General features: G+C 30.9%; 1 protein-coding gene and 1 long non-coding RNA gene across 3 annotated transcripts; both read right to left on the reverse strand.

Moving 5' to 3' along the window:
• Positions 1-7300: 7300 nt before the first annotated feature.
• On the reverse strand, positions 7301-14797 carry LOC107015782 (39S ribosomal protein L41-A, mitochondrial). Of its 2 annotated transcripts, XM_015216187.2 has the most exons (5): positions 14623-14797; positions 13289-13345; positions 12915-13088; positions 12504-12568; positions 7301-7653 (listed from the first exon to the last, which is right to left on the reverse strand). In XM_015216187.2, the coding sequence occupies exons 3-5, from the start codon at positions 13057-13059 to the stop codon at positions 7579-7581; spliced, it is 285 nt and encodes a 94-aa protein (XP_015071673.1). In that variant the 5' UTR covers positions 13060-13088; positions 13289-13345; positions 14623-14797; the 3' UTR covers positions 7301-7578. The 2 variants fall into 2 exon arrangements, with proteins under 2 accessions (XP_015071673.1, XP_015071672.1); XM_015216186.2 differs by lacking the exon at positions 13289-13345 and having other exon boundaries at positions 14623-14795.
• LOC114073824 lies at positions 7841-12489 on the reverse strand. Its single transcript, XR_003578031.1, has 2 exons — positions 10594-12489; positions 7841-10167 (listed from the first exon to the last, which is right to left on the reverse strand). It is a non-coding gene; the product is annotated as an uncharacterized LOC114073824 (long non-coding RNA).
• Positions 14798-19404: the final 4607 nt, after the last annotated feature.

Here is a 19404-nt window from a genome sequence, read left to right on the forward strand (position 1 = left end):
ACTTGTTCCATCAAAGTTATGTACAGTACCACTATTCTTTTCAATTGTGTCAATACATAATGGATACACTGAAAATCCAGGCTCGTTTTTTTTCAGTTCAAAATATAGTTTAACACTCATATCGTTCTTAAGTTTCATCGGACAGGAGTTACCTTCTACAATGTATCGAATTTCAATTTCTTTCCTTGATACATCAATATCCAACTCGGCTGCAATTGCTGCTTTGAGATTAGAAAACGAAATTGAATCTCCAACAACGATTCCATCGATTTTGTAACTTTCATACTGCAATTCGTTCACCCAAATTCCGGAATGTCTCATCAAAATCGAAGTATTTATCTTGAAAAATCCACTGTAACAACAATAAAATTAATGTAGTTCGAAATTTAACAGATTGTTCATAAAAAATGTTTTCAAAATAGATGATATAATCTTTGATTTTCAAAATTTGAAATTAATATCCAATTACGTGCTGATTTTATGGTGATTAATGATCTGTTACCTTAAATTAAGCTGTTTTAGTAACAACATTAATTGTACCGTTTTTTCCCCATTTTTTTTCTCAACAGTTTAAACTTACCATGTATCACTAGAGTCTAAAGTATCACGGAACAACAAATTTAAGGGATTTTTTGTAAATACTAAATTTGTCGGGACAGAATGTAATTATTGAATTACACTATGGGACTCCTTAAATTTTTACATACAAAAATATGTATCTTCCATAAATTAATAATCTAATTACAGTTAACAATATATATTATTACGTTAATTTTTAATTAGCTAAGGTTAAAATGATTCAAATACGTGTAAGTGTATAACAAACAAGTAGTATTGATGAAATATACACTTATTATTGAGTTATTAAAGGAACTTAAAAAATACTGTTTGATGTGATTTATTCAATTATTTAAAAGTTTAAAGGTGATAATTAAACTCATGACAATATACTTTGAGGATATTTCTAGTTAATGACCTGGAGTCTTCTGAGTAAGTTTCATCATAATTATATTCCAAAGAAAACACATTTTTCTAACTTGTCCCATCAATGAAAAGTTGAATTGAATTAGTCTAATTGTAGACTAATATGAGGCCCAATTGGAACAAGATACTCAGTCAACCATACAAATCTAGTTTTTTCACTTAGTTACATTCAAAGTCTCCCTTTGTGATGTGTTGAGTGATTCATTTGAATCCATGCGTCGCACAGTCAAAATTTTAAATTATAAATATAGAATTTAAATTAAAGTCATTAAATTTTATCGAATTTGTATTCATTACGGTGGCTTCTTCCTGTCCACAAAACTACTCCCTCCGCTCCCTTTTTTTATTAATACATTAATAAAGCCGTTGTATGAGTTGGCACAATTGTAATATTTTCAATGCAAATAAATCTTTTCCATGGAAAATATAGTGTAAATGTCGACCAAAAAGAATGGGGGTGGACCAAACTTGGCCTTACCTAAGTAGTTGGCATGGTGATTATGGTCCTTTTTCTTTGGACATAAGTTAAAGTAAAGTAAAAGAGACAACGGAAGAAGACTATAAGCTAACGTACGTGTTGACAGTGACGAAGTCAGAAAATTTGAATAAATTATTCAAGAAAAATATCACAATTTAAATTTATAACAAGAGAAATTAAAAAAAAAATTATATTATACACATTTGATTTTTCATACAATGTAATTTTTTGATTAATGAAATTTTATCTAGTAATTAAAAAGGTAGCTACATACGTAACGTTCTTAACATGACACAAGATCAGAAAGCAAATTTGCCAACTTTAAACCTGACCTATTTGTTTCTTTATGTTCCCATTTAGTTTTTGTATATAGGAGGATAATTCTATAAAATTGAAATAAAAGATTAATTATATAATATACTTTAATACATTTTCTCAACAGACATATTATATATATTCAAACGTGTAAAAATATTTAGTATGAAACTAAGCAACTTTACTGCGCACACAAATTCTTTAATCTTCTGTTCAGTACTACTATATAATATTCAACTTTTAATAAATAAAAAATGTAGAGGAAATTGCTGAGAACTTTACAGTAGCTAGGGTTCATAATATCTCTCTCTTAGCTGTCATAGAAAATGTTAAAACTTTTGATTACTTTTAAATTTACAAGAAAAAGTAATATATAAGTGATGAAAAAAGGGAAAATAAAAATTTAACTTTCTTGTCAACTAACCCATTCAGATGATTTATTTAAATAGTGTTAGCTTTTTATATTCTATTACGCTAACAATATTTTATATGCTACGATGTTTCTTTTCTTTTATTTTAATTATCGTTAGTATTTATATATACAGTTTATGTACGTATTTTTCTTTTATCATAATTTTTACTTTCCCTTCATTTCTAAAAAATAATTTCGCATGGTCTATCGAAAAAAAACTTTAATTTATAGGATATGCGTCCCACCTTAAAAATCACTATTTCGTACTGAAATTTGGATTTTTTTTTAATTGAATTGATGAGAAAAGGAAAAAATAGTAGAATTTTCAGATGGAAAAATTAGAAAGCTTTCCAGTAATATCTCAATGAGAATTTGTTTCTCATTATGTATTTTTCTAGTGAACTGGTTCACGAGAAATGAGTAGAAAAATTATTTTTTATAACATAAGCTTCTCACTTATTTGTGGTGGGAGAAAATCTCTATTTTTAGATCCAACCCTCTTTCTTAATTTTATTTGTGATATTATACTGAATATGTTATCGTTGTTGTCCCGTGATAGTTTTTATGTTAGGATGAAGTTTCTTGGAGATATCTTTTTGACACATTCACCAGCATGATAACAGCCTAGCAACAGTACATACAAGCTAAGTTTGGACTTTGGTGTTACGTGAGGAATATTTTGTCTCATCATTAATCTCATATATAACAAAAATTTATTCTACTAATTAACTGCTCTGAACTGCATAACAACAAATGCATAAGATCTTTAAAATGATCTGGCTAATTAATTTTTGGGCTAAGTACAATGATTTGCCAGTGTTTTTTTTTTCATTTTTCTACTGCTACTTGCATGTGTCTAGCTAGCTAGCTCCATTGTGTACTGTAATTTAGAGGTGGCATAATCAGTGGATTAATTAAATTCTTAATTATAAAAAGGACACGTCTCGTAATTAATATTTATTTTTCTACTATTAAAATAAATATTGGAGTCGATTTCGAATAACTAGATGCATGAATTGAGTAGTTTAAGAGGTCAAATTGCCCCAACATACATGCATTGATATCGAAAACAAATTACGTAAATATCTGCAGCTGTACTTTATGGGCTCGAGAAAGAAATTAAAAAAAAAAAAGGTTAATGGAGAGATTTAGTTTTGTGATTTTTTCTAATTTTTTTTCGAGAGATTTTTATTTTTATACGAGATTTAAAAAGTTATTTTCTTTTATTTAGTTTGTAAGTGACCCTCAATTCACTATATCAAAAACTGATCTTTAGCGATAATTAATTAACAATTGTCCCTAAATATATATTTTTAGCGACAATTGACATTCTTTGTATATGTCCCTAAAGGCTTTAGCGACACTGGATCTAATGACATTTAACAAATGTCGGTAACACTTTAGCGCTCTTTAATAATATGTTCATTTATTACCGCTAAAAATTATTTTTATTGTAGTGACTGAACCGTAGCACTATTTGTATCAAAACTCCAGTGTAGACGTAGTTCAATGAGGATTAAAAAAAACAGGTGTACTAGCTAGCTAGTTGTTCGATGACTTTAGTAGAGTTTTTGAAATGAATAATTTCTCATACGGATAGTCTATATTATACGGTAGTGAATGCATGTTGGTCTGTTAAAGTCCAATAAATATATTATAAGACAATGTTGTGAAAATGCAAATGCTAAAATGAATGTTTTAGTTATACTCCCTTCGTTTCTTTTTACTTGTACATTTTCTTTTATAATTGTCCTTAATTATTTGTCCATTTTGACAAATCAAGAAAGAATAATTCTTTTTACCTATTATACTCTCAATTAAATGACTTATTACTTTGAAAAATGTAGAACTTTTCATTCACTTTATAATTAGTAGGGGTAAAATGGTAAATTCACTACATCATTAATTATTTTTCTTAATAGGTGTGTCAATTCCAAAGTGGACAAATAAAAAGGACGGAGAGAATATTAAATTAAATAAATATTAAAAATGATTATATATTCATAAAAGGTTTAAGTGTAGCTAGTACGCATTAAGGATAAAATGTGAGAAGATCGTTGAGGATGATTTGGACATGTACTTTATCAATCTATCGAGGCATCGATTAAACTATGGTACTAAGTGAAGGTTCTGAAAATTGGAGATGAGATAGTCGATAGACCTAAAATTACATAGAAGAAAATGGTCTTTAAGAGACTTGGAATTGTGTTGTATCCATATTAATATAGACTAAACTAAAGATAGGAGTTAATGAATTTATAGAAAATAATCTATATAGCTAGGAAACTGCTTTTAACATACTTTCTACTTTTATTACCTATTATTAATGATGATAACGTGCTTAAATATCAAAATAAGAATTTAGCCGACTCCAATTTATTTGATACGACCGAGACATAGTTGTTGTAATATAGTTTCTCACATGATCACTTGTACATCAAAATCATTTCTCTTTTGCTTTGCAAATACATGAACAAGAAACATTTTGTTTTGATGAAAAATAACTCCTTTTTTTTTTCCATTTAATTGGTGAGGTTACAAATATATAATCGTAGCATTATAAATGAGAAATGAAAATTGTTGTATACTGATCAAAAGTGATTGCTTTTTTCTTTTTTTACAAGCACACCAATGAATTCCAATAGTATCATACATATGTATACTTCATATATCTTTTTCTTAATTTTGTGTAATTAATAATCTACCTAGCTAAACTAAAATAAAATAAAATACAACAGATCTCATAAAAAAATTAAATGTAAAACATATCATGCTGCACTAATTCTAAATCTTGTTATTACCCTTTCTCTCATTGTTCTTGAATGTGTCAATACTTCATCCTTTCTATTTCTCTTAGGATTTAATAATTTTGACAAAAATCCTTCTTTTTTCTTCTTCTTCTTCCCAATACTATTATCTTCCAATATAATTCCACCTTCTTTTCTTCTCATAATCAAAGCCAATGATCTACTCTTCATGAGCACATTAGTGTTTGGAGATGAACACGAAGACACGTCTGAAGACGACGACAAAGAAGATAGAGAAGAAGAAGAAGAGCAACATGAAGAAGTAACAGTTGTTGTGTTACTTGTTGATGTTTTTGAAAGCAAAGAGAGTTTTTCACTAAGACAGACGGAACAAACCCCGGGATTTTGCTTGTGCTTAGGGTGCTTCTTGCAGAATATAATAGAGTTGGATTTTGATTTGCTTTTGTTGATTTGCATTTGATGATCTCTAAAGTTGTTGAAAAATCTCCTTCTATTATTTTCCATGATTTTTTTGGTTAGATGTTCTTGGAAATGAAGGGGGTGTGTGGGGTATTTATAATAATGTTTAATAGAAATGAGAAAGGTTGGCAAATGAGGTTTCTATGATATTTCATGTGAGGTTCGTAATGAGGTTCATTAAAATGACTTTTTTGACTTTTTTTTTTTTGAAAAGTCTGGTTCATGGCCCAATATGCACGGCTGGAAAATTTGTGACAAGTTGAAAATTAGGAAAATGTGTTAAAAGAAAAGTGTTTAATTCTCGAATTCATTTCATTAACCATTAATATACACCCTTCTACAACGTATACTAACATGTCATAACTGATTAAATTACCATGCAATTACACAGACAAAGTTAAAAGTTTTACATAACAAATTTTGAATTTTATAACGATGATTTCAAGTGTTAATAACTGTATTTTAAACTTAATTTAAGTATATTGAATAAACTTGTTTTTATACATATACACTATTTGAGCAAAAGTTATTAGATGATTTTTAAATTCACAATATAATATTTTATTAAATTAGTTAAACGATTATTAGGGATAATTATTTGAATATTAATTAGTAACTTAAAAAATAAAAAAATATATTATTATTATTACGATACAATTTAGATAGATAATAGTAAGAAATTATACAATTATCAACTCCGAATAAATATAAATCACCAAAAATTGAATTATCGAGTCAAATCGAGAATCTCAATACTCGATGATTAAATACCCAATTCTTACAACGAGTATACAACTTTGTAAGTAAATCCATAACTGACGGGGGATATTGCTGAGTCGGTGACTAAAAGACATAAATCCATGAAGCTTTCTTACGTGGGACAAGCGTGGAAATTGACTCTCTTAATTCTACTTTAATTTTAGTAATATTTAATTAATACTACTATAGTACTAGTAATAAACTATGTATGACGATTATCCTTCCTGTACGACCACAAGAACAGACTACCAAAATTCCTCAACTTGTATTTTTATTTTCATTTCATAATTACTAACATGAAATATGATTTTTTTTTTCATTTTGCACGTTTAGTCATGTCTTTTGTTATTGTTGTTGTTATCATTTTCTGTTTTAAAAATATTTTTAGAATTTAAATTGTCTAATCATTAATTACTTCCTCCGTTTAAAAAAGAATGATCTCATTTCTATTTTACTTTGTTTAAAAAAGAATGACCACTTTCCACGTGACATGTTTAACACAAGATTAAAGAATAATTTTGTAGACCACATAATAAAAAATCTTCTTTTATTTTCTTAAACTTCGTGTAAGTCAAACTAGACAATTCTTTGTGAAACGAAGAGAGTGCTATTTACTTGGGCCGGATATGATTCTCAAGATTTTAAATCCGTTGGTTACAAAAAAAAAAAAAATTCATTCTCACTCTTGTTATTAGCAAATTATCTCTACTTTAACCTTGTCATTTACATAGCTCCCCGTATGAAATGGATGAACTCCACGTGATGTCCAAATTTGCAAGTGCCTTTGTCTATATTTCAAGAAAATATATACATAGAGGACTTCAGATTAAATTCATTCTGTAGAGTTATTTTCAATAAAATAATACATTGGTGTAAATGGAATATTTGTAAAAGAAGAGCACAAGGCAGTTAGTGCACCTACCATATCACGCCTTGTATCTTTTTTGTAGAAAAGGTTGTGCCTTTAAGTATCTTATTTGATGTAATCTAATCAGCAGTGATACTTTTGTTTAAACTTTAAAGCTTTGAAGCTGCAAAAATTATTCCTCCTACTTCTGCCAGTTACTCCAACATACTGATATTATTCCCATCCTAACAACCTCGCCGTTTTCTGGTCCAAGGGGGTATTCAACCAAACTAGCTTAATCAACATAAAGAATGTAGCTACAAAGGCATCAAACAAGAGTGATCATGTCACCCATGACATGTTTAGATGAAAAAGATGAGTACCTAAAAAGGAAAAAGACAACTTTTTTATCCCAACAAAAGTAGACGTTGTAGAGGTGTGCAAGAATGGATCAAACAAGTCGTTGATTTCATGTTAAGCTAGAAAATGAACACAGAGAAAACCTAAATATCCTTGAAGAGGGGGGGAAGTGTTCATCATTTTTCTCCTTTCTTTCTTATTTTGCTGATTTGTTTGCCTCCGTACTTGCACTTGTAGTTCCTATTGGGCATTGGGATACATATGGCTTCAGCTGAAAAAGAAAGAGAAAAGAGAGGAATTATTCAATAACGAGGTTTTATAAACTTCCACAGAAACAAAGTAAATGAAAAAGTCACACGTTCCATAAACATTCTCTACGATCTAGTGAACACTAACTTTTTCTAACACTAGATAGAGTGACTAGTTTCTTTACCTAAAATTGTACACTGTGTTTTTTCTTTATGGAATTCTGTATATTCAACGATAATTTCCAGAGAAGCTGAGACGAGGAGCACTATCTTGGAAAATAGTGGAAAGTGAACTCCCTCCAATATTGAATGCTAACAGGAGAAAAAACAGCAGCACCACAGAACACAAGAAAGTGTAATCCATTTTGGGGTATGCTGAAAAGTCCAAGCCCTAATCCATGGGCTAGAAATTCTAGTTCTGACCTACCTCTAGCACTATTTGTTTCAAATTTCAAAAGACTTGGGAGGACAAGATCAAAGTGATGGAATTACCCAAAGAATGTATAATATTCGATAATTTTTGGACAAAAAGAAAGTGAATGGATGTAAAGACAAATCAGAAGAAGGTGGTGATCTAAGCAAGTGCTGGCCGGTGGGCCTAACGGAAATCACAAGTGACAATGTATTTCCTGGAAAGGACTGGAAGTTATATACACAACTTTCTTTTGATAAATAAAAAAGAGTTCACTAATAATACACCAAGATAGTGTTATCTTGACAGAAAGTGTCTTGTAAAAGTTATGAAACTGGCAACCTCTAGCTGACCAATGTATTTAGCATTTACATCATTATCTACTCTTTTAAGGCTGTTGGCTCATCTAAGATACGCCAAAAGAATAAAGGTAGAATGAATGAAATAGAACAGCTGTTACTTTATAACCCGATTCCCTATTGACTATAATCTAGCTCCAAATTTATATACTTTTCTTACTCATTGCATGGATAGAAATATAGTTGGAAGTGAGTGATTTCGGTTAGTGTGAACAATAGAAATTATAATTAGTAAATACATCTATATCATATCTACCCTGTAAGGCTTTTAGCTCATCCAAGATGCATCATGGAAAAAGAATAAAGGTAGGAACTAGTGAAATAACAAATCTATTGCTTTGATGACCAGATTCCAAATTGACTACAATCAAGTTTTAACTTCATATACTTTTCTTAATTATCTCTTGGATAGAAATAAAGCTGAAAATGAGTGATTCCAGTATTGTGTGAACAACAGAAATGATAATTAGTTTTTATACATGACTGATCTTTTATATACTGGTTTGTATAATATCACTAAGACCTTTTGTGCAGAAACAAGATAATTGCTTCTCCAAAATTTTTTTTTAAAAAAAGGAAGAAAAATTAGAAGAGTAATGAACAAATTGCAACATACACGTCCAGCATAACATAAAGAATTGTTCACGCACAGAGATATTCTACACAAGATGTTTTGAGGATAGGAGTTTAGTACACAATATTAATCTAAAATGCATTTTGCTTTTCTGTTTTTGGTGCACTAAACTGTATTCTAGTGACACTGAATCAATCCCAGATGTCCTAGACACCACTTAGGATTGGTTTCATATCTGGTATATTCTGTACCTATTCCATTTGAAAATGGTTTTTTCAGTACACCTAAATACTGGTTTTAATACAAAGTTACCTTACTAAAAAAAAAAAGATATTCTACACAATTCCATCTCATCGCCATATACAGAACAAGCGGCAAGAATTAGGATATCACCCATCCAAAAGTTCGAGACTAAGAGACATAAGAACTCCTAAGTGTCCTAAGAAGAAACACAGTTTGTGGCACCTGTCAGTAGAATGTAGCAGTACTTACAGCAGTTGTTATCCTTCAGAATATATATTTATGCTACACAACAACCTTTAACCTTTCTCTCTTCCACATTTTTTTTTTGAAACTAAAACAAAATATGGGAGAGAGAAAGGTAAAAGAACAAATTAAGGTGAGTAAGTTTCTACATGACATCTTATAGATTATGAAAGACACGATAAAATTAGATTTTGAGCCTGATCGAAACATATGTCTAATATAGCAAGTATTTGGGAAAATTACTGATAGAACTTTTTTTTTCATTGGCAAAGGCAGATCCTGATCCCCGCAAAGTAGGGGTAACGTCTGCGAGCGCACCCCCCCCCCCCTTCCCATTTAAGATCCCATTTGTGGGATCACACTAGGTATGCTATTGTTGATGTAAAGGCAGATCATAATCCAGGAGCAGGAGGTACAGTCCGTGTATTCGGAGTGTTAGCTGGGTTGGGAGAAAATACACTGGGTAAATGCTTACCCGCACCGAGTGTTTACACCAAACCAATAAATGCAAGACGCATGTCTTTCACATACATATTTAACACTTAACCAAGGTTAATGTATTTTCCCATAATTGTTAACCGTATAAGATTAACTTTATTTGTTTTATGTAAACACCCGACGCGGATAAACTTTTACCAATACATCGACCCGTTGCTCCAAAAATGATTGGTGCTCTGCCCCTACTTGTGGGCTGCACTTTTAAGACCTATTACAACTCTTAGNGGGTAACGTCTGCGAGCGCCCCCCCCCCCCCCTTCCCATTTAAGATCCCATTTGTGGGATCACACTAGGTATGCTATTGTTGATGTAAAGGCAGATCATAATCCAGGAGCAGGAGGTACAGTCCGTGTATTCGGAGTGTTAGCTGGGTTGGGAGAAAATACACTGGGTAAATGCTTACCCGCACCGAGTGTTTACACCAAACCAATAAATGCAAGACGCATGTCTTTCACATACATATTTAACACTTAACCAAGGTTAATGTATTTTCCCATAATTGTTAACCGTATAAGATTAACTTTATTTGTTTTATGTAAACACCCGACGCGGATAAACTTTTACCAATACATCGACCCGTTGCTCCAAAAATGATTGGTGCTCTGCCCCTACTTGTGGGCTGCACTTTTAAGACCTATTACAACTCTTAGGAGTAGTTTGGTAGATAAGAAGTTAACTCGGAATAACAATATGGAGATTAAATTATACAGGATTATTCAGTGGGTATACTTCTATTGTTGGATTTTTGGTTCATTGGAATAAAAATGGGATATTGGGAGGTGCAGTCTGTGTATTCGGAGTGTTAGTTGGGTTGGGAGAAAACCAGTGGTAGATACTTACCTGCACCAAGTGCTTACACCAAATCGATAAATGCAAGACACATGTCTTTCACATACATATTTAACACTTGACCATGGTCAAGTGATATGTATTTTTTCTTAAATGTGAACTGATAAGGTTTACTTTATTGGTTTAATGTAAGCATTCGACGTGGATAATTTTTTACCAATACACTGCACCCATTGCTCCCTGCAAGCATAGATTTTTCACTGGAGAAATCCTTCCATTTTGTTATGTTTGGAAGGTCTCCTGATACTTATATAGACTTAGCACCAGCTTGTTGTTGGGAAATTTCTCCTTTCAATATACTAGCTACTTACATTGTCCAAAAAAAAAAGTACTATTATCATTATCATAAACATCCTTTTCAAACTATAAACTATTTTAAGCTAGATGGTCTGATAGCCAATTACTAATTTAAGACAGCATTGGAACAAAATATAATTAATAGAATTCTAGTTACGAAAGAGTCGAGAGGAATCCGACTTGTTGGACCCCAAAAGTTTGAATAGGACTTGAAGTCCATTGAGGGAGATAGGACTTATGTACTGCAAGATTCTGTACATTTGGGCAAGCATTGAATTGAAAGAGATAAGGGGAAAGAAAAGCACATTGGACCCACTTCGCTTCAGTTTCCTAGATCTTTTATTTGTCAAGAACTACTTAACTATAGATGATCAAATCCAATAGCAAGACAACCTAAGAACATATGAACACGGAGGCAGCTGCTTTCAAATACTAAAATCAGAGATTCCCTCCTTAAGGCTTACTTACACAAGAGTGAGAATGGGATGAGGAGGAAAGCGATTAGTTTGCTCTCTTTCTGTCTGCTTGATTTCCCTTGCAGAAGAAAGAATCTTGGAATGGCAAAAACGATAAAGAGATCAAAAGAATACAATCAACTTGCTAAGTTCTAGAACGTAAAACGGGCTAAGACCAGAGGTGGAAACACGGGTAAAAAAAGAATGAAAGCATATGGCCTCTTTTAATTTTAGCAAATTATTTACAAAAAACTCCGAACATGTTTGGAGTGGCTTAAAAGTTGGTCAAACCTACTTGTAAGTCCTTAATTTTTTAGAGTGTTTGGCAAGGTTAAAAGTAACTTAAAATAAGTTCAAAATGACTTGAAAAAGTTATAAACCAAAAAGTAGGACTCTCCTTACTTTTTTATTTTTTGACTTAAAAAAGCTACTTTTTTAAAAGCCAATCCAAACGGGCTCACTCTTGATCAGTGTTATCAAAAGTGAAACGCGCAAAAAAGCTACAAGGTCCTTTGGGGCTTTAAGCAAAAAGAGTGTGGCCTCTGATGAGAAAAGGCACAAATGGAGAAAAACTTCAGATATGTCTGCCTCGTCGAAGGTCAATAATCAAAAGCACGAAATAACAAGTATATGGACTAAAAATTTGGAAGAAAATATGATGAAGTGAAATATCAGTTGTTTAGTGTCACATCTTCAGGATTACACTCATTGACAAGGTAAAGTATGTCTTCGAGACAAAGCACTCATTAATCTAGGTGAACCGTTCAACATGTAGTAAGACTCAATTTATGGCTTAAGTGCACCTTTGACAAAAATACTCTTTGTGAATGTAAATGGGAACGTGAATTCAAATATCAAGCTGAAAGGCTGGAAGATGAGCAATTGAAAAGTACATTGATCAGAGAAAATATGATTAGTAAAGAGTTCAGTCAATGTTAAGTACCTTGAAGTCGGTCAAATCTGGAACTACGTAGTTAGGCAGCTTCTCTTGCACAATAACATAACCACCTGGAACAAGAAAGAACGATCTAATATTAGTAATAAACTTAGATGTCTGTCTGTTTCAATGTGACTTAATTGTTGATTCTTTTGACGCTGGAATATTTAGCTTCCAAAGAGAAGGAATTTGGTAATTCTACTTCTTTATCCTGGGTAAATTATGAGACAAGTATGGTCTGGGCCAAGCAAACAAGAAATATAAAGCCCCTAAGCTGTAGCCTAATAACTTGTCAGATGTTGATACTACAACCACATAATCCTTTTACATAAAGCTATAGAAAACCTGTTTCAAACAGGGAGAAAAGACAAAAGAATAGCACTCCTAGTTCACAATACTTGAATAGAGATTTCAAACCTTTGCGAGTGTGAAAACCAGTAGGCTTGCAATTTTTTCCCTTGTAGAAGCCCCGAGGAACCTTTTTTGTTGTAAGAATATCAAGAGATGAAGTACGCTTTCTTCTGAAAGATCTCCCTAAACCTAATAACAGTCCCAGCGGCATTATATAGTCTTCCAACTAAAGAATTGTGCCTAGAGACAACATAATACAAAGAAAAAATGATATTATATATTTGCATAAGATCAAGATTTAATCTTTGAAGTTATAAGCAACTTTTGCTTTTTAACCCTTAATTACTGGTTTTTCTAAATTTATCATTTTTTTGGAAAAAATTGGCATTATATCTTTGCATATGATCAAGATTTAACTTGAAGTCATGATCAATATTAACTTTTTAACCCATTATCACTGTCACGGCAATCTATTCCTCCAATTATCACCCAATATCCTGCGGCAAAGATAAATAGCATGTCACGAGGAAATATGGAAACAAGGCAAATCCAGAGGCAATGCCAGGAATTTTAACAAAGAGATTAAAAAAAATTCAAATACCTAGAATCTTCTCTTTTGTTATGGGTATAAATTTGTTTTTTCCCTATTTATACCATGTATTTTCGGATGAAAGGGATATAATTGAACCCCCTTACTTATCTTTAGCTCCGTCAGTGGGCAAATCCATGGTGCTAAACACACAGCTAAGGAAAACCCCCTCTTCATCTCCTTACACTATTCTACACTTGTGATTGACCCTTATTACAGATCCTGTCATTTATAAATAGTATTTGCACATTTGAATATGAATTACAAATCTACAAGTTTACACTATTCTACACTTGTGATTGAACCTTATTACAGATCCTGTCATTTATAAATAGTATTTGCACATTTGAATATGAATTACAAAAATCTACAAGTTTACACAAGTCTAATTTGTTCTATTGTTCTATTCTAATAGAACTAACTTTAACTATTTAGCATCCTTCAAACAATACTATGAACATAGCTATACTTTGCACATTACATTGAGCTTTCTAAGTTAAGATTTCTTACTTTAAAAGAAAAATACATAAACCTAAAAGGCACAGTATAGAATTTCACGAAAAATAAAATGCATTGTGAGAAAAAATCCAGATATTTCTTGCTTACAAAACACTATATATCAATAATCAGCCATTATTTTAAGCTCTACAGCATATATATTAGAATTCAAGTAAAAAAAATGACCAGTATCTGCTCAAGAGTGTGCTTGCCCAGTTGGTAAGGCTAATAATTTTAGTAAATCGAAAAAAAAAACTTCAGAAATGGTCATATTGTTTTACATATACCAACACATCAGAGGTCAAAAAACGTCCTGTATACTAACCAACTCACTGATCAGTCCCTAACTAACAGACAGAATAGACAGACTTCCATGGTAGAGGATACTACCAACTCACTAACAATAAGGAGAGCCATAATTCTGTTGTTTCACATTAATCCCCAATGTACAAGTACCCTTAGTTTATACTACAATCAAGCAGCTAAACTGTTAACTGACTTAATTCCCTATAACGAATTAACTATATGTTGTTACATACTTACATTTACAGGGTATGACGATTACAACTTACAAGTACATCCCTCAATACTGACTACTCATCTCATATTTGAAATGAATATAACATATATAAAGATTTGTGAATTTAAGGCTTAAGACGCGATGAGCAGTGGCCAATGAGCACTGACCTTCGACTTTCGAGTCGCGAGCACTCGGCGAGGAGCCAGGAGCAGCGGCTGGCCTGAGACTTAAAGAGACAACGGACGACGAGTTGAGAGATGAAAGACGAGCTGCAGCGTAAGTCGTAACTGAGACGAGACCTGACCGGTGCTGAGAGATGAAAGTTGAAGTGGTCTGTGTTAGGTTTCTGATTGGAATATGGGCCTAATTTGAATATGGGTTGTGGGCTATGGGCTGAAAGAATAAGGAAATAGCCCTGTAGGATTAATTACGGAAATCCCACCTTTTAGTTTCCCTACTTATTATCATTATCCCATATAAGTTTTACAAATTTTCAATATTTATTATTTTTGTGCATCACATTAATGTATCTCGCACATTACAGTAATGTATCTCGCACATCACATCAATGTATCTCGCACATCACATCAATGTATCTCGCGCATCACATCAATGTATCTCGTGCATCAGATTAGTATATCATATATAAAATGTACCTCGCGTATCATATTAGTGTATCTCGCGCATCAAACTAATGTATCTCGCGCATTAAATTAATGTATCAGTGGTTACATTATTGTATCAGTTTTGAAGGATTTTTATAATTATAAACTTTTAAGTGATAAATTGTAATTTTGCCTTAAAAGTATGTGATTTCTAAAATTTGTCCGCGATAATATTTTGGTTTTTTCGGTTAACAGAATTCGTTATCTAAAAACCGAATCGGAAAACTAAAATATTGAAAATTGAAACCGAACTAATCAGAACCTAATTTTTTTTTTTTAAAAAAACAACTCAATAGGTTTTTTCGATTTTAACTATATTATGTGCAGGCTTACTAGTTGGAATAACTGAGAAGACGACAACTATTGGGTTTTAATAGTGTGGGCTATTGAGAGAAAAAAGCCCAAAAAATGGGAATGTCATATGTTTTGAGTGGATGAAATGGACCTAGTAGAGAGGCCCAACAGAAAGAAAACATTTTTACTTGGACCGTTGAAGCCTTGTACATAAATTATCATGTGTGACGTCATAGTAACTATTTTGTGTTTTAAAATTTTGAATTTTTTTGCGCAAAAACTCTTCAATTTTTTTTTTGGGAGAACGCCAAATTATAAAAAGAAGTTTTTTTAATGTGTTTGAATCATGCTGTTAAGGGGTCGTTTTGTAGCTATAGTTAATGTAGGAATTAGTTACGATGGAATCTATATATTATTTTATGCAAGTATTAATTATATAAAGATCTATCATGTATTAAATTATACATAGATTCTCTTAAAACTAATTCCTTTATGCGGGTTTTCAAGTTGCAAATCAAATACTATATCAATCTTACGTCGAATTTAATATCTACATAACTCACTTCTACAAACAACTATCAAACGACCCCTAAATCTATCAAACTCAGCATGATTCGAATCCCTACATTTAAATTACGCCTGGTCATGAATACATGCCACCAACAAAATGCACCTCAAATCCAGACGTAAAATTTAAATTGGAATGCAAACAAACAAGAAAAGTTAAAAAGTATTTTCTTTTGAATAACTCAGTTCACATTGCATAGATTTTATTATTGACTTTGGTACATGTGAATATAGAAGAAAACGTCAACATCGACCTCGATCTACTTCATATAATTAAAAGTAAAGATTTTATTATATTTGTGTTCTTTTGCCTTCGTGAAACACATGTTTCACGCTGAAAATCAATTGAATGTCAGTTTGACCATAACATAAAAAATTAAGAAATGAACAAAAATATACATATTTTAAATTAACGATAAATAAGAAGTGTTCTAGAAGGTTCACATGACTAATGCACGATAAAACAAAAGAATATGAGTGATCATTCATTAATAACTTTAACCTACAGTGATCTAAAGGGTTGTTGGGTTTGAAAACAAAGTTATGCAAAAATTATTAATATAAAATAATATATAGATTCCTCAAACAAAATAATAGCTAGCTTCACTGAATTAAGTAATAGGACATTAATTATATATCAATAACCCAATTATCTCTAAATGCAGATTGTTAATGAGTCTGGTCAATTCAATCGTGAAGCACAACTTTAGAGAGCAAAACAGAATTATTAACCTGCATGTTTTGATAAATTCAATATATTTTGATATTTTATTTGATGTTTGACATCGATGCTTCTTACGTAGACATTATAGAAACTATGTTTGGTAAACTTTAAAGGATTGTAATACTAATGACTACATGATAAACTATTTTAAACTAATGAATATGTCACATCACTGCTCAAGCGTTATAAATTTCGATTTGTATTATTTATTATTATGTACGTTGCACGAAATAAAAAAAAAGTTAGATAAAATTGAAAACAACGTGTGTTGCTTTGCTACCGTTCTAAGGAATAGATTATCAGAAATATACATAACATATACGCACAAATAAACATTTCAACTATGAGAGTGTAGATATAGACGCTTTTAACTTGATACTCATCAACAATAACTAAACATTCAAACTCATTTTTATTGAGACTCGTGGACACTTGATACTGACGTGGGACATGAATTTAAGAGGTGTCTAGATATTTTCTTTTTTAAAACTAAAATTGAAGATCATGAATTAAAATATTTAAATGTACACGTTCAAAATTAAAATGCTTATTTATTTATTAGTAGAAAACAAATTTGAATGTCTGTTACGTTAATATGTTATGGCAATACAAAAAAGTGAAACATTGTCAAGAGCATTAGTCAAAAAAAGAGAAATTCTGGCAAAGTAAGCCTTTTCAAATTAAATTATACAGAAATTCTATTGGAATCAGAGCAGGGAGAAAAATAAAAGAGAAAACTGTAGAGTGCTTTTTGAAAAATGGAATAATAAAGGTTATATTGTTTTATGATATTTTGCTCTTTAATTTCTTCCACACTATATTAAACCATTGATGGAGTCAGAAGGAAAATTATAATTTGGCAAGTTCGAAAAGCTTCTTTTTTTTTCCTTTTAGAGTTGTTTGGTTATGAATAAGTTATTTTGAAATTATTTATTTCGTAATAAATTATTCCATCATGTATATACATGAAATAACTTATCATATCATTAAAGTAAATTGATGAATTAAACAATTCAAAAATAACCTAATTTCTCTAACTAAACACAAAATAAGATAATTATATATTTTATTTTAATATTATTACTTCTTATACCTTACACAAAACGACTCTTAACCGTAGTAATTAGTTAACAAAGAAAGCCTTTTCTACGATACATATATCAGTTGGTTAAGTATTAAATCGAGAGAAGTAATAAATAATGTTAAATTAGTTTATTTATTCTGTAGTTGCTATTTTTATTGAGTATGCAAAACATGACACGTAAATGAACTTTTCTCATTTTTTTAATCACAAAATAAAATGATGTGCAGAATCGGTTCCTTCTTTTTCCTAGTAATTCTTGCTTCCATCTAATAATTGTTTACTATATAAGCTCAAATTGATTAAGCAAGGATATTCATATCACGTGAATTAGGCTTTTTGCAAGTATAATTGTTTATTAGAGTCTCTCACTTCAAAAAATAAAAAAATAAAAAAAAAGGTTTTTTTTGTTTAAAACTTATGTGAACGTTGCATGAATATATGACTTTACGTTAGACGAGAATTTATATGTGATAGATAATAGATTAGACAAAGTGTTGCAAATTAAGTCCAAATTTCAACTACTTTTAAGACTTAAGTACTACGTGCAATTGTTATAGAAAATTTTAGAACTCGATGTAACCAAATAATTAGGTTATGGTAATGACTAATAATGAACTCTTGACAATCCAACTATTAAAAGAATGTCGCAACTGAGTTAAAAGACTGACAAATCAGAAATTTCACTTGGTGAAGCAAGATTATTTATCTGAACTCATCTCAATAAAAAATTACACTGCATATATAATTATATTATGTAAGATGAATTATTATTATTTTAATATAAAATAAAATTAAATTTTACCTTTAAGCAATTCAGTTATTTACTTTTTTTAAAATTGAGTTGAGAAAAAGAAAATAATAAAAATTTAATAATCAATTAACTAAGTTATCAAGATTTCGGAATATGAATGATAAAATTGAAATTATATATTTGAAAATTTATCAAATAATCAAATTGTTTGGAATGGTATTAGGATTCCGTCCAAAATGTTTAAGTGAAGGTAAAGTCTTGATGGGTAGTGGGCCTATTTTTTGAGTGACCACCGACCGCCGCTTTAGTCTGTCTTTTTCCCACTGAAACTGGAAGCCATGAAAATGACGGCCTTAGGGCCCTTTGATTTTTGGCCACCCAATGTTAAAAGAGAAAAAAAATATCACTTCCTTCTACTTTTACAAATTGCTCTTTTGGTTTCCTTACTTTTCATTTCATGGACCAAATTACTTTTAAATTGAAGGCAAATACCATACTAGTACTTATCATACAATAAATGTTTTTTCTATTTGAATATATGCCTTTATTACTCTTAGAGGATTGACTCAGATTTTGTTAAATTAGATATTACACTCAATTCACATTTCAAAAGCTAGTTCAAAAAGAAAATGATTATTTAAATTTGATAAAAAACACTCATTTCATTAACCACAAATATAAGATTTTTGTCATTCTTTAACATTGCACCTCATGCTCAGTGCTTAGCATCTGGTGTGTGGACAATTTTGATTTTGGGGCAGCATTGGATGATAAAGGACTGATACCATATTAAAGTGTGTGACCATCTCATCTAAAATTTTAAGTTATTAGAGAGACACACTTTATATTTAATTATTTAGAGAG

Source organism: Solanum pennellii, chromosome 4 (assembly GCF_001406875.1).
Source record: "Solanum pennellii chromosome 4, SPENNV200".
Lineage (NCBI taxonomy): Eukaryota > Viridiplantae > Streptophyta > Magnoliopsida > Solanales > Solanaceae > Solanum > Solanum pennellii.